The following is a 13,896-nucleotide window of genomic DNA, read 5'->3' as shown; positions in this document are numbered from 1 at the left end:
ATCAGAAGGACGTATTAACTTCGTTTCCCACCCTCACCCCCACCCCCTCCACTGCAACCAACACAGAAATGAATAACAAAACGCAGTATTCACGGGTGGCTGGGTCGGTTCCGCAGTTGTGTCAACTTACGGTTAGTATCTCTCATGATAGCCAACCGGAGGTCAGAGTTGGGACTGGAAGTGCTACTTTTGCAGAAACTGGGCTTTAAAATAAATAGTAAATAGTTCGGGCGGTTTAGTTTGAACTCGTTTATTTCTACGAACTGAACGAAAGTGAAACAAAGCTCTAAATTCAAACTGTTTTTTATTTTATTTTATTGTTTTCCGAGTGCAGAAGGGGTGAAGTCAGTTATGGAGGATGTTGGAACAGATGAGCCCCCACATTGTACTGTTCCCAGATACGTGCGCTGTGTCAGGTTCGCAATGTCGTTGAGCGGGGAGGCGGTTCTAGTGTGTCTGCGGGGCGTTCCTGCGGCAGAGCGGACTGGCTCGGGGTGATACTGTGCCGGACGGAGTGACACCGCTCTCGGGGAGGGGTCCCGTCCACGAGAGAAGCATGAGACTGGAGACAAGCCCTGCTTGATATGCGGGAGAAGTGCTTAATCCCTGGCGTTTGTCTGCTGCCTGTTAATAAACCGCGTAGGCTGCCGGAGGCGACGGCTGAGTCCCGATGAGGGGTCTCGGCCCGAAAAAGTCGGCTCTTTATTCCTCCCCCTGCATGCTGCCTGACCTGCAGTGTTGCTCCAGGATTTTGTGTGTGTTAGGCTGTCTGTTGGAATAGTTCGTAAGTGCCGGAGGAAAGGTTGTTACCACGGACGGGAGTATCGTTGGTATGGACTGCTTGAATGTATTTAGCTATGGTTTCATTTTGAAAATCTCTGGGGGGTATCGGCGAGATCGTAGCCGCCGGCCCGGTGTGTGTGTGTGTGTAAGCGAGAGACTCGTCGTTAAACATCCCGCAGACAGCGTCGAGCCCCGGGAGCGAACTCCCGATTGCGTCCTTCTCAACTTCAAAACAATCTCTTTGTGTCGCCAGGGTGGTAGAACCGCAACTGTACGGGGAGCTCCGCATTCTGGTGGAAAGGGGGAGAGGAAGGCGAACGTCATTCCCTCGACATGAAGTGTGACAAATGCACTAAGAAGGTAAATAAAAATCCTTTGTCCTTGGTTAGTTTTTAAAATGTTATTCCTTTCGTATATGTGCATTGTAACAATGCGTAGGCTTGCGATTTCTAAAAAGCTGAGTGTTGTTATTGACAACTGCTGGTGTTTTAATCCAGGAATGTAGTAAAAAGCGGATAAATGATGAAAACGAAAGTCTGGTCATCGACACGAAAAGCTCAAGCACCAGCGATACAGACGAGGTAACACGCCGAGCGGGGGCTGGGGGAGAAAATACTTCGGTGGTAAACGATTGATGCGTGCTTACTAAATGTTTGTTCTTATTCTTTCAAAGGAAAGTGAATTTCATAAGTTGGCCAATGCAAAAATATTCCTTAGTGACTGCCTGGCCTGTGAAAATTGCGTGACTCCCACAGAAGGTTCGCGGATTGCCCAGCAATGCCAAGAGTTTTTAACTGTGCTTGACCTCAATCAGGTAAAATACACGGTATGGGGAAGAGAAAGGCAATTAAATTCATGCTTTCTGTAGATTGCTGTAAAACTGGGCAGAATTTTGTTTTCAAGATGCACATATTCTTTGAGTGCTGTTGCCGTTTGGTCATATGGAGCCACAAATTTCCAGATTTTTTTTTCCAGCTTTTGTTCACTTTGCATGAATGGGATTTACCAGGATTCTCCCTATATGCTTCTTGTAGCTGTGGGATTTACACTGTAAACACGTTTTAAGCTAGCAACAAAAAGTTACAGCTGGAATCCATATTCCAAGGACATTTTTATGGAGGAAATTTATGTGTCTCTGAGGCATAGAAAAGGAGCAACAAACTGCTGAGGTCTCACTTGCGGGGTCCTGCGTTAGGCCTGGTACTCTATAACTTTTTTTTTGCAACAAGATTGTCTGTTAACTTTCTCAGGCAGCACCATCCCCCCTGTCATCCCTTCATTTGGAATTTTTTTTTCCTTTCTTATCCAGTTTGTCATGAATTCAACCTAATTTGTTTTTCTTTTTGTCATTGGTGAAGGAGATAAATGGACAAAATATGGTTTGCCTATTGCCTTTGTCTTCCAATCATTTCATACTTCCAACGTCAGTTTGGGGGGGGGGGGGTGGAGTTAAACTTATGCTATTTATCCTATATCCTGCACATGTTCTAACTTGTTCTTTCAAATGTCTACACCAGAGTTGGACAGCAAAAAAAAACGGTCCCTTTGGCCCATCAAGTGTAGGCTGACCATTAAGCACCCATGTAGTTCTTCCCCCCACTTACATCAAGTCAATCCAGATTCTGCCTCTTGTATTAGGCACGACCGATAACCTGAAACCACACATCACTGGCATATGAGAGGAAACTAGAGCACTTTGAGAAAGCCCGTGGTATCACAGAGAGATTATATGAACTCCATTAGGATATCCCCTGAATTCAGGGCTGGATTCACATTGGAGAATTGGAGGCAGCAGTTCTATTAGTAGTGCCACTCTGATAGCCGTAATATTAATTGCAAATAGTTGTAAAGTATGAGTCCAAATATTTCAGGGTGCAGTGAGTCAAAAACATTATTTCTGCAATGAAAAATCCCAGGCTTGTGTAACTTTATAGATAGATAGATACTTTATTCATCCCCATGGGGAAATTCAACTTTTTTCCAATGTCCCATACACTTGTTGTAGCAAAACTAATTACATACAATACTTAACTCAGTAAAAAAATATGATATGCATCTAAATCACCGTCTCAAAAAGCATTAATAGCTTTTAAAAAGTTCTTAAGTCCTGGAGGTAGAATTGTAAAACCTAATGGCATTGGGGAGTATTGACCTCTTCATCCTGTCTGAGGAGCTTTGCATCGATAGTAACCTGTCACTGAAACTGCTTCTCTGTCTCTGGATGGTGCTATGTAGAGGATGTTCAGAGTTATCCATAATTGACCGTAGCCTACTCAGCGCCCTTCGCTCAGCTAGAGTTCTTGAAAGGGTATTGAAGAGCTTAACAAATTGATTTCTTGATCAGCTGATAACATTTGGGAAGTAACCAATGTCCATTAAATGAAAAAGTGAGCCAGCTTATTGCAAACCTTTATTTGTGTTTCCACTTTATAGTGGTAGCGTATTGTTAATATACCAGTACACCCCAGAAGTTAGAGGCTTCAATAACATGAAATAGCAGGGAATAGTATAACAGTAGTTCGTGTTCAGGTGTACATCAAAAGAGCGCTTGTACATTGAAGTATATGCCACTGAAGAGCAAAGCATATGGTTCACATTTCCTTTGTAATGGTGCCTCGATGTTTGGTGGCTTTTCAATTAAAGTGGCTGCGCTTAATATTGCTGCCTGCACAAAAGCATGTGCCACATCTTGCCACCGTCAAAATGTGACTGGCAGTTGTACTTCAGAACACAGCTGTAATTAGCTGTCCAGGTTCAGATTACAAAAAAAGACTTATTTCAAAGTTGGGTGCCGGCATGTGTTGCGGGGGTGTCTTAATGAAAAATACTGAAGTCATCCAGCTGTGCCGCTGTACCATGAGCTCACTTTGTGTTCTTTACTTAGACGGGCAAAAGTGTCAATTAAATGTGATCATTATTAGAGTAGAATAGTATCTGAGTGTGATCCAAAGTAAAATCTCCATTGCAGGCATTTCAGCTCCATTTTTATTTTAATGGTGCATACCATTAAGCTCAAATTAATTGTCTTAAAAGCCACCAATGTTTTCATCCAATTTAGTTGACTTGAAGTGATTGTTCTAAGATAAATGACTTTCAAGTATTGATGGGTGTGGGCCAGTATGTAATAAATTGTGGTTATGTCAAAGATGACCTATAATTGTTTGAATGTTGGAAATTTGTTTGTCATCATGCTAGACAAATAATTTTGCGTTAAATGTAAGTGCATTGTATTGAATGTGCTGAAATTACCATGTCAGGTACAGAATTTGCAATTGTCTGCAGTGTATAAAATACATCATGTAGTTTATAATTTGAAAATAAATTAATAACAATAAATATTCAAGCTTCTAGTATATTATGTATAAGAAAAGTAGTGATAGTATAGTGATGTATTAGTTAGCAGGACAAAGTTTCTGAAGTCCCAGAATATCAAGCATTTATTCCAGTTGACAGTATACCAAACAGATATTGTGCAGAAATATTGCTATTTCCCTGAACAGTTGCCATTGATGTTGGCAGTTTCCACACATGCAGATTTTTATAAATACCTGAAAATGTGTGATGCTAGGACTTATTTGCTCGTCCCTTTATGGAGTACAGCAGTGAAGTATGAAGTTGTATAGATCGTCCAACACTAACAGGGAATCTGGTTACATATGGTGCAGGGAAAGAATTTAGTGGAAACTGGCTGCAAATATGTAATAGCTTCTCTAGATTTTTTTTTGTATTTTAAATAGCTTGGGTTTTTACAAGGAGTGAAATAATTAGAACATTTTGACAGCTGTCTAAACAATGCTGTCAAGAGTATTTCTCATGTAGGTGGACGTTATCTTGACCTCTTCCTTCCAGTGATAAAATTAATATTGCAAAAGATGCAGAACCTCACTCCTGAGTATGTGTCAGCCTTCATCCAGTACCACACAACCTGTAGCTTGCAAGCAAAGTGTGAGGCTAGGGGACTTGCTATAGACGAACACAATGAATTGATTCAGTGTCAGTCCATTCAGAATATTCACTTTCAATAGCAGACAGGAGATGAAGGGGAGCTGGCTGGTGAAGGGAGAGAAGGTATTTGGGAGTGCCTGGCAGGTGGGGATACGTTCTCAACATAGGCCAGTTGTCTCTCCTGAGGTAGACAAGATATTAAGATACCTATTAAGAAAAACATAGTGTAGACTCTGTTGGTGCATGGCCTAGTGGATAAGGGATCGGAAGAGTAATCTGAAGGTCACTGGTTCGAGCCTCAGCTGAGGCAGCGTGTTTTGTCCTTGAGCAAGGCACTTAACAACACATTGCTCTGCCACGACACCGGTGCCAAGCTGCTTGGGTCCTAGTACCCTTCCCTTGGACAACATCGGTGACGTGGAGAGGGGGAAGGCTTGCAGCTTGGGAAAATGCCGGTCTCCCATACAACCCTGCCCAGGCCTGCACCTTGGAATCCTTCCAAGGTGCAAATCCATGGTCTCACGAGACTAACGGATGCCTATTACTATTATTACTAGTATAGTCTCTCAACTGGACCAACAGCATTAAAGCCAATGGTAATCCACTCATTACCAAGGCTGCTTCAGCATTTCAACCTGCTCAAGTGTCAACTCAATTGAAACCTATCTTTAAGAATGAGGAAACAGGTGCATGGCTGCTCCCTCATCCAGGTCATCCTGTTTTACATTTTTCTCATAATTGTACAATCAAAATTCTGTAATTTCTTCCCCAACAACACTTTGTAGAAGTACTTTTGCAGGGTAATATATGGATAGGCACATATAGCTAGGGTGACCAAAGCTTTTGCAGAGTACATTTGTCAACGTGGACTGGAGAGCGAGTTGGTAAATCTAGCGGGAACAAAGGATATAGGGAGTGGTGAGGGTGGAGAACTGTGGAAGGGATGTGGGTCAGGTGGCGGGGGGTGGGGCATAGATGCAGACACGCCCAGCTCTGAGACACCAGGCAAGATCATCTGATTCCAAACAACCGGTTTACTGAACAATACAGAATGATCATCACTCACATATGTCATAGAGTTTAATTTTATTATGATGGCAGGAGAGTGTAATAATAAAATTACTACAATACTATGCAAAAGTCTTAAGAACCCTAGCTATATTTATGTGCCTAAAACATTTGCACAGTACTGCATAATGTAAACAGAATTGGTGAGCATTTCATCATTAAAATCTGGAAGAAGCAATTAAGTAATTTTTCTGAGTCAAGTTCAAAGGATTCACTTTATAATGAATAGATGTCAGCTATTCTCATGTTACTACATACAAGGAAGTATTTATGAAAGCTCAGTGACTGGATGCCTTGTAATGTTAGGAAATAACTATTTGTTTTATTTTTTTATATTAAATTGATGTATGGAGGTTCATTTTCATCTCAAATGGAAATCTAGTGAATGTGTTTCTTGCCTGTTCATCAGGAAAAGCTGACTTGCACGTGCCAGGGTGTTGAAGGGTTTCCATCAAGCAACTGGGTAGTCAAGTTGTACATGTAGTAAGCTCTCTTTAACTTCTCAGTGCATGCAGTAAACATAAATGTCAATTTACTTTGCTCAATTTTTTTTTTTGGCTCTTGCTTGAAGAGAATTATTTCCGCATACCAGCTATTTAAACTCTTCCCTGAAGGAAGTTGTGCAAAATTACCAGGTTGTTTCACTGCACGTGGGCCTGGTGCAGTTTGTATTCGCTTCAGTCAATGACAGATTCATTTGATTCAAATCTGAATAACGACAGCTAGTAGACTTTTTTCCTCTAATACTCTGCTGGGAAAATCAAGGGCATTTACTGTATCCCCAAATTTATTCCATAGAGAGCATACAAACAACACTTTTTACAGACATAATTTTTGCCAGTTCTCATTATGCTGGATGTGACTGATACAGGCGTATCTCTGTCCCTTACCCATTTCTTCCTAGACTCCCCAGCCCCAATCAAATTAGATAATGTCATATTCAAATCGGCATTGTCTTGAGAATCCATGCTGATGACTTCCTGGAAAATATCTACATCCCGACCATGTTTAATATGAGATGGATACTAAAATGGACAATTTATTAAAGGATACAATCCTATGTGGGAAAACGGGATTAGTGTAATTGGGCACAATGAGTGAGGGGGGCTGATGGGCTCATTTCTTTGCTGCTTGACTCTTAAAATTACTGAAATCCTCACCCTGGATTTTGCCTTTCACAGGCTTCACTTGTTCGGTAAGCACTCTACGCACCTAGCTCCAATGCACATAGGTTATGGAACGGGGGGAATCGACCATTGCATCTCAAGTTTTAATAAATGGATCTCAGTGATTTTTGTCCCTTCTTTTCCACAGAGATGTGATGAGTCCAAACATAAAGTGCTGGTAGTTTCGATTTCCCATCAGTCACTGCCCTATTTTGCTGCTAAGCACTGTATAAATGTTGCTGATGTAACCCAAAGACTTTCTGGATTCTTGAAAAGCATTGGTAAGTAATGTTTAGCTTCTCTTGTCTTTAATCAAACTTCATTTTAATAGGCGACATAAAGCTGTAAACTAAAAATGTTTAACTTTGAAGTGGAGAATTAGAACTCGTGTTTTCAAGCAGAATTTCTTGGAGAAAACAAATCCGTAAGTGTTCAAGTAATGCATGCAAATGAGCGTAAGTGAGTTGGCTCAAGCTTACTGCATCAGATGTTGCTAAGATTGGATAACTTACTGGCATCTTTTTTTTCTTTTTTTTAAATCTTTATTAATTTTTAAACAAACATAAATGAAACATGAATACAGAGAGTTTGAGAGTACATAGTTAATAGTTTAAATAAACATTCAAATAGATGATAATCAATATATAATAACCTCCCAAACTCATGGTAATTGCGAACAAAAGAAGTAAAAAAAAACACCCCAAAAAAAGAGAGAAAAAAACTAACCAACATGGGCTATTGCATTATGTCAAATATATACAGTAGTGCCAATAACTCCAAACCTCCATCCAAATAATTAAGGATAATAAAAGTGAGGTTTAGGAAAAGACAATTTAACTCATACGAAAATGTTGAATAAATGGTCTTCAAGTTTCTTCAAATTTAACTGAAGGATCAAAGACAACATTTCTAATTTTTTCTAAGCTCAAACAAGAGATAATTTGAGAAAACCACTGAAATATAGTTGGAGGATTATTTTCTTTCCAATTCAATAAAATAGATCTTCTAGCCATTAATGTAACAAATGCAATCATCCGTCGAGATGAGGGGGATAAACGACTATTATCCGCCATTGGTAAACCGAAAATTGCAGTAATAGGATGCGGTTGGAAATTGATATTCAGAACTGTTGAAATAATACTGAAAATATCTTTCCAGTAATTTTGCATACAAGGGCAAGACCAAAACATATGGGTCAATGAAGCAACATCATTCATATGGGTCAATGAAGCAACATCAGAATGACATCTGTCACAGGTTGGATTAACATAAGAATAAAATCGAGCAAGTTTATCCTTAGACATATGAGCTCTATGTACAACCTTAAATTGTATTAGGGCATGTTTAGCACAAATAGAAGAATTGACTAATTGTAAAATTTTCTCCCACTGCTCAGTGGGTATAAGACAATAAAGTTCTTTTTCCCATTCCTTAATTTTTTCTGATACTTCTGGCTGTATTTTCATGATCATATTATAAATGATAGCTACCAAACCCTTCTGACAAGGATTCAGAGCTAAAAAAAATTTCCGTAATGTCCGATGGACGTAGTTTCGGAAAAGACTGTAACTCATTATTCAAATAATTTCTAACTTGCAAATATCTTTTTAAAAAAATGATGAGTTTTAGGTAAATTTATATTTATTAGATAGCTGTTCAAAGGACATAAAACTATCTAAAAATAGATCACGAAAACATGTTATACCTTTTGTTTTCCATAAAACAAAGGCTTGATCCATAAAAGAGGACCGAAAAAGAAAGTTAGATATTATAGGGCTTGATAAGATGAACTTATTCAAGCCAAAAAATTTACGAAATTGAAACCATATTCGTAATATATGTTTAACTATAGGATTAGTTATTTGTTTATTCAATTTAGATAAAGAAAAAGGAAGTGAAAATCCTAAAATTGAAAACAATGAAAAGTCTTGTACAGATTTACATTCCAAATTTTCCCATTGTGGGCAAGCTGCTATAGTCAATTCTTGTGTCCAAAATATTAAATATCGTATATTAACTGCCCAATAGTAAAATCTCAAGTTTGGCAAAGCCAAACCGCCCTCCTTCTTAGGCTTCTGTAAATATTTTTTGCTTAGTCTAGGATTTTTATTCTGCCACAGATAGGAAGATAATTTGGAGTCAATAATATCAAAAAAAGATTTAGAAATAAAAATTGGTAATGCTTGAAATAAATATAAGAATTTGGGTAATACCATCATGTTAATTGCATTAATTCGACCAACCAATGACAAAGATGATGGAGACCACCTGGTAGCAAGTTGCTTAATTTGGTCAATTAAAGGTAAGAAATTAACTTTAAATAAATCTTTGTTTTTTGGTAATTTTAATACCCAAATAAGTAAAATAATCTGTGACAACTTTAAATGGTAAATGTTTATAAATTGGAACTTGCATATTTAATGGAAATAATTCACTCTTATTAAAATTCAATTTGTAACCAGAAAAGTTACTAAACTGAGCAAGCAAGGACGAAATAGCAGGAATAGATCTCTCAGGGTCGGATATGTATAGTAACAAATCATCAGCATATAATGATAACTTATACGTCCCTTCCCCACGAGTAATACCCAAAATATTACGTGATTCACGAATGGCTGTAGCTAAAGGTTCCAAAACAATGTCAAATAGTAAAGGTCTTAAAGGACAGCCTTGCCTTGTACCACGGAGTAACTGAAAAAAAGGAGATCTTTGATTATTGGTAAAGACCGAAGCCAAGGGTTTATAGTATATTAATTTAATCCATGATATAAATTTCGAACTAAAATTAAAATGCTGCAACATATTAAATAAATATGGCCATTCAACTCTATCAAATGCTTTTTTAGCATCTAAGGAAATGACACGTTCTGGTATTTTGGGTGAAGGAGTATAAATAATATTAATTAATTTTCTAATGTTAAAAGATGAGTAGCGGTTTTTAATAAATCCAGTCTGATATTCAGAAATAATTCGAGGTAATATATTTTCTAATCTAGTGACCAAAATTTTACTAAAAATCTTAAAATCCGTATTCAGCAAGGATATAGGCCGATAGGATGCACATTCAGTAGGGTCTTTATCTTTTTTAAGAATTAAAGAAATAGAGGCTTCATAAAAAGATTGTGGCAATTTACCTATAGTTAACGCATCTTTAAAAATTTTACAAAGCCAAGGAGAAAGTATAGAGGAAAAGGATTTAAAAAATTCTACAGTATAACCATCCGGACTGGGAGCTTTACCGGAATTCATTGAAAAAGTAGCCTTTTTTATTTCAGTTTCCATAATAGGTGCATCTAGGAATACACTATCCTCTGTTGTTAATTTTGGGATATTCAATTTTCTTAAAAATTCATCTATTATAGAAGAATCCTCAACAAATTCTGATTGATATAAAGAATTATAAAAATCTTGAAAGGCTTTATCTGTTTATGGTGGATTGTCAGAGTGCCATCTGGTTTACGAATCCTAGTAATTTGTCGTTAAACTGAAGCAGTTTTCAATTGATTAGCCAATAATTTGCCAGACTTATCTCCATGTACATAAAACTGGGTTCTAGATTTAATTAACTGATTTTCAATCGAAGAGGATAATAACAAACTATGCTCCATTTGAAGTTCAACTCTTTCTTTATAAAGTTCTTTGCTGGGGGTCACTGAATAAATCTTAACAATTGCTTTGATTTTATCAACCAATGTTAATATTTTAGAATTAGTTCGTTTCCTAACTCCAGCAGAGTATGAAATAATCTGTCCACGAATAAATGCTTTAAAAGTGTCCCATAAAATTCCACTAGAGATCTCTGCTGTAGAATTTGTTGAGCAAAACAAATCAATTTGTTGTTTAATAAAATTAAGAAAGTCTAAGTCCTGCAATAAAATAGAGTTGAACCTCCAAGATTTAGCATTAGTCGATGAGTCCATTGTCTTAATAGATAGCTTCAAAGGTGCATGGTCAGAAATGGTAATGGAGTCATATTTACAATCAATAACATCATTTTTTTTAATAAAGCATTTTAAATCAGTTTGGAATTGTACACAAAATACTGGAGTACACAATGTTAATGGCAGTGTTTTATGGTATAGACTTGGGAACTTGAGTGCTGGAATAAAATCAATGTTACAGTGAAATGGCTTCTCAGTATTTAATTTCTATATTGGCAGAAAAATGTGCATGCATTAATCTATCCACCAGAGGTTAGGTGCTTTCTTTGAGCCACTCTTTGGGCACTACTTTACAGTGAGGATGCTGTCCAGATCTGTGGAAAGAAAACATTCAGTCAAATCTTGTTGGGAATTAAAATATTAAATCCTGCTATAAATCTGATTTTTTTTAAAAATAGAGATGCTGGAATACAATGTGATAGAAAAATAATTCCAGTAGAAGTTAACTTCCATGTATTTTCCAGTAGAAGGACTTTTATTTTTGCTGATAATGCAATTTGTTCTTTTCAGGGGTTCATTATGTCTTCAATATGATATTGGCAGCTGATTTTAGTCTTCTCGAGAGTCAAAGGGAGTTTGTTCAGCGCTTTTACCAGAGAAGCCAAAACCAACATGCTTTACCAATGTTTGCCTCTGCTTGCCCTGGTAATTCACTTTTATGCATTATATCTGATTTTATGTGTTGTTTCGCAGCTAACAGACAAATAATTTCATTCAAGTTACTGTGATTGCAATTTTTTTCAGTAAAGGAGTGACTTAAATTTGGATTGAAATAATCAGTAGTTTAGTTTACTTGTCGAATCCTTCAACAAAACATTCCATAATCCATCTATAAAATCACATCATAAGCTTTTAATAATTAGTGTTGAAAGCCAAGTTTCATCTAAAACATCGTCCACCCTCTGATCATTATAAGCAGTGGAACATAGAAGGGTGTAGCTCAGGAATGGACCCTTCTGCCTTTGATGTTGTGCCGATCATGATGCCAAATTAAACTGATCTCATCTGCCTAAACGCAGTACCCTTCCATTCCCAACTTGTTTGTGTGCCATCTAAGTCCACCTAACATTTAACATTGTTCCTGTATCTGTTTCACCACTTCCCCTAGTGCTGTGTTCCAGGCACCTAGTACTTTGTATTTCTTCCAAAAAAAAACTTCTCTCAAACATTTTACTCAAAAATTTCTACCCATCTTCTCCCTCTGGTTAACTTTTGTATTCAGGGATGTGGAGATGGAGGGGAATTTCTGATTACCTATCCTACCTGCCTCTCTCAATTTTATATACTTTTGTTAGTCTCCACTCCAGAAAAAACAATCCAAGCTTGTTCAACCATTCCCTATTGCTAATTACAAATCCAGTTCATATCTTAGTGAAGCTCTTCTATATCAAGTCCATCCTTCCTGTAGTACACCAAATGGAACTGTTGACCGTACAGCAAACTAACATCAAAGCAAGAATGCTGTTTTCACCACCTATTTACTTGATCCAAGATTCTCTAGGGTACTGTCATCTACTGTATGCATTTGTTTTACATTTGAATTTGAAGTCCCAACAACTTTCGCTTCTCCACATTTAATTCTATCAGCTATTTTATCCGGTTACATGTCCAATGCGTAGTTGTCTGCTGTTGTTTTATGGTTGCAGTAAATGGCTAGTGGGAGTGCCCGGTGAACATCAACGAACACTAGAGTAGGCTTAATGTTGCCGTTATTTTGATGCCACCAAGTAGCGCGATCCTATCTATATAAATGTCTTCCCTTCTCCCATCTTTCACAGTGTATGTGTCAACTCACAGTATTCTTATGATGACTGATATCACGTGATTAATTTTATGAAATGTGTTTGAAAAAATAATTTCTAAACAGTAGAAAATATGCAGACACTGGAAACCCAAAGCAGCACACACAACGCTGGAGGAACTCAGCAGGTTGGGTAGCATCTATGGAAAGTAGTAAACGGTTGTGTTTCGGACGAAGACCCCTTCTTTAGTCCTGAAAAAGGGTCACAAGCCTGAAATATCGGCAGTTTACTCTTTTTCCGTAGATGCTGCCTGGCCTGCTGAGTTCCTCCAGAATTTGCATGTGTTGCTTTGGAAAAGTAATTGTCAGGTAAGTTGCATTTAATATGTTTTTTTTATCAAGTTGCCTACTAATGCAAGGTGACTATACCAACATATCTGAAAATACTGCATTATAACCAAAGTTTGCTCTGCAAATGTGAAAGCAGCACATTATAAATGTCGAACAGAGAAAGGATCCATTCTGCCCTTTGTGTAGCTGTCAGTTTATTGTTGCAGCAATCCAAATCTAAGAGCCTGCTCTCTTCCCACAGCAGGTTATTTTTCTAATCTCCACTTGAATTATGGAGTGATTTCTATTTTGGCAAACAATTTTGAGCTCATAATAATGCTAAAGAAATTTAACCAAGCTCCTAAATTCCCTTGGTAATTATAAATTGATGATCTTTTATCAGTGACTCTCAAACCAGCAAGTGATCTTCCCTCTCAAGTATACAATATATTTTTAAAATTTACATTAAATCATAATCTTCTCACTGTATCCAATGTCTCCACAATTATTCTACATTATTTATAGTATTAACCAAGTGATTTTTCATATAAATCAAATTTGGTAAGATTTTCAAAAGAACAATTTAAAATCTTAGCTTTTCCTATTACAGAAAGTTAAAGGTAAATTTACTGGGGGTGTGGCATCTGGCTTTGATCTCAGCAGCCTTGGTTGTCTTTCCTGCTTTATTTAGCATTTATGATGTTGCTTGTCTGTTTAAATTCAAGGGTCCTGCCTCAAATGCTGTCAATTGGCTAAAATGTTGATGCTCTACTCTTACATAGAAGTGGAAATTCGTGACGTATAGCAGTTTCTCAGTGGGTGGAGGGGTTTGGGTGGGAACAGATGACAAATCAACCTACAGAGTAGGATTTTATTTACCCCCCAAAAAAAACTTAATTTGGGAAAACTCACTGAACTAGAA

At 37.5% G+C, this 13,896-nt stretch overlaps 1 protein-coding gene across 2 annotated transcripts in view; it reads left to right on the top strand.

Moving 5' to 3' along the window:
* Nucleotides 1-45: 45 nt before the first annotated feature.
* Nucleotides 46-13,896, top strand: part of narf (nuclear prelamin A recognition factor) — a 31,951-nt gene continuing 18,100 nt past the window's right edge. The window contains exons 1-6 of one of the 2 annotated variants that reach the window (XM_073025958.1): nt 46-131; nt 1,037-1,143; nt 1,281-1,364; nt 1,457-1,597; nt 7,111-7,243; nt 11,414-11,548. In XM_073025958.1, the coding sequence (XP_072882059.1) occupies nt 1,117-1,143; nt 1,281-1,364; nt 1,457-1,597; nt 7,111-7,243; nt 11,414-11,548 (520 nt within the window). In that variant the 5' untranslated portion in view covers nt 46-131; nt 1,037-1,116. Of the gene's footprint in view, nt 132-466; nt 831-1,036; nt 1,144-1,280; nt 1,365-1,456; nt 1,598-7,110; nt 7,244-11,413; nt 11,549-13,896 lie in introns of those variants that run through there. The other variant, XM_073025957.1, reaches the window with a different exon arrangement.

The sequence above is a fragment of the Hemitrygon akajei genome, chromosome 22, assembly GCF_048418815.1.
Source record: "Hemitrygon akajei chromosome 22, sHemAka1.3, whole genome shotgun sequence".
Lineage (NCBI taxonomy): Eukaryota > Metazoa > Chordata > Chondrichthyes > Myliobatiformes > Dasyatidae > Hemitrygon > Hemitrygon akajei.
The sequence above is the reverse complement of the archived record's forward strand: the minus strand, read 5'-3'. Positions and strand labels throughout refer to the sequence as shown.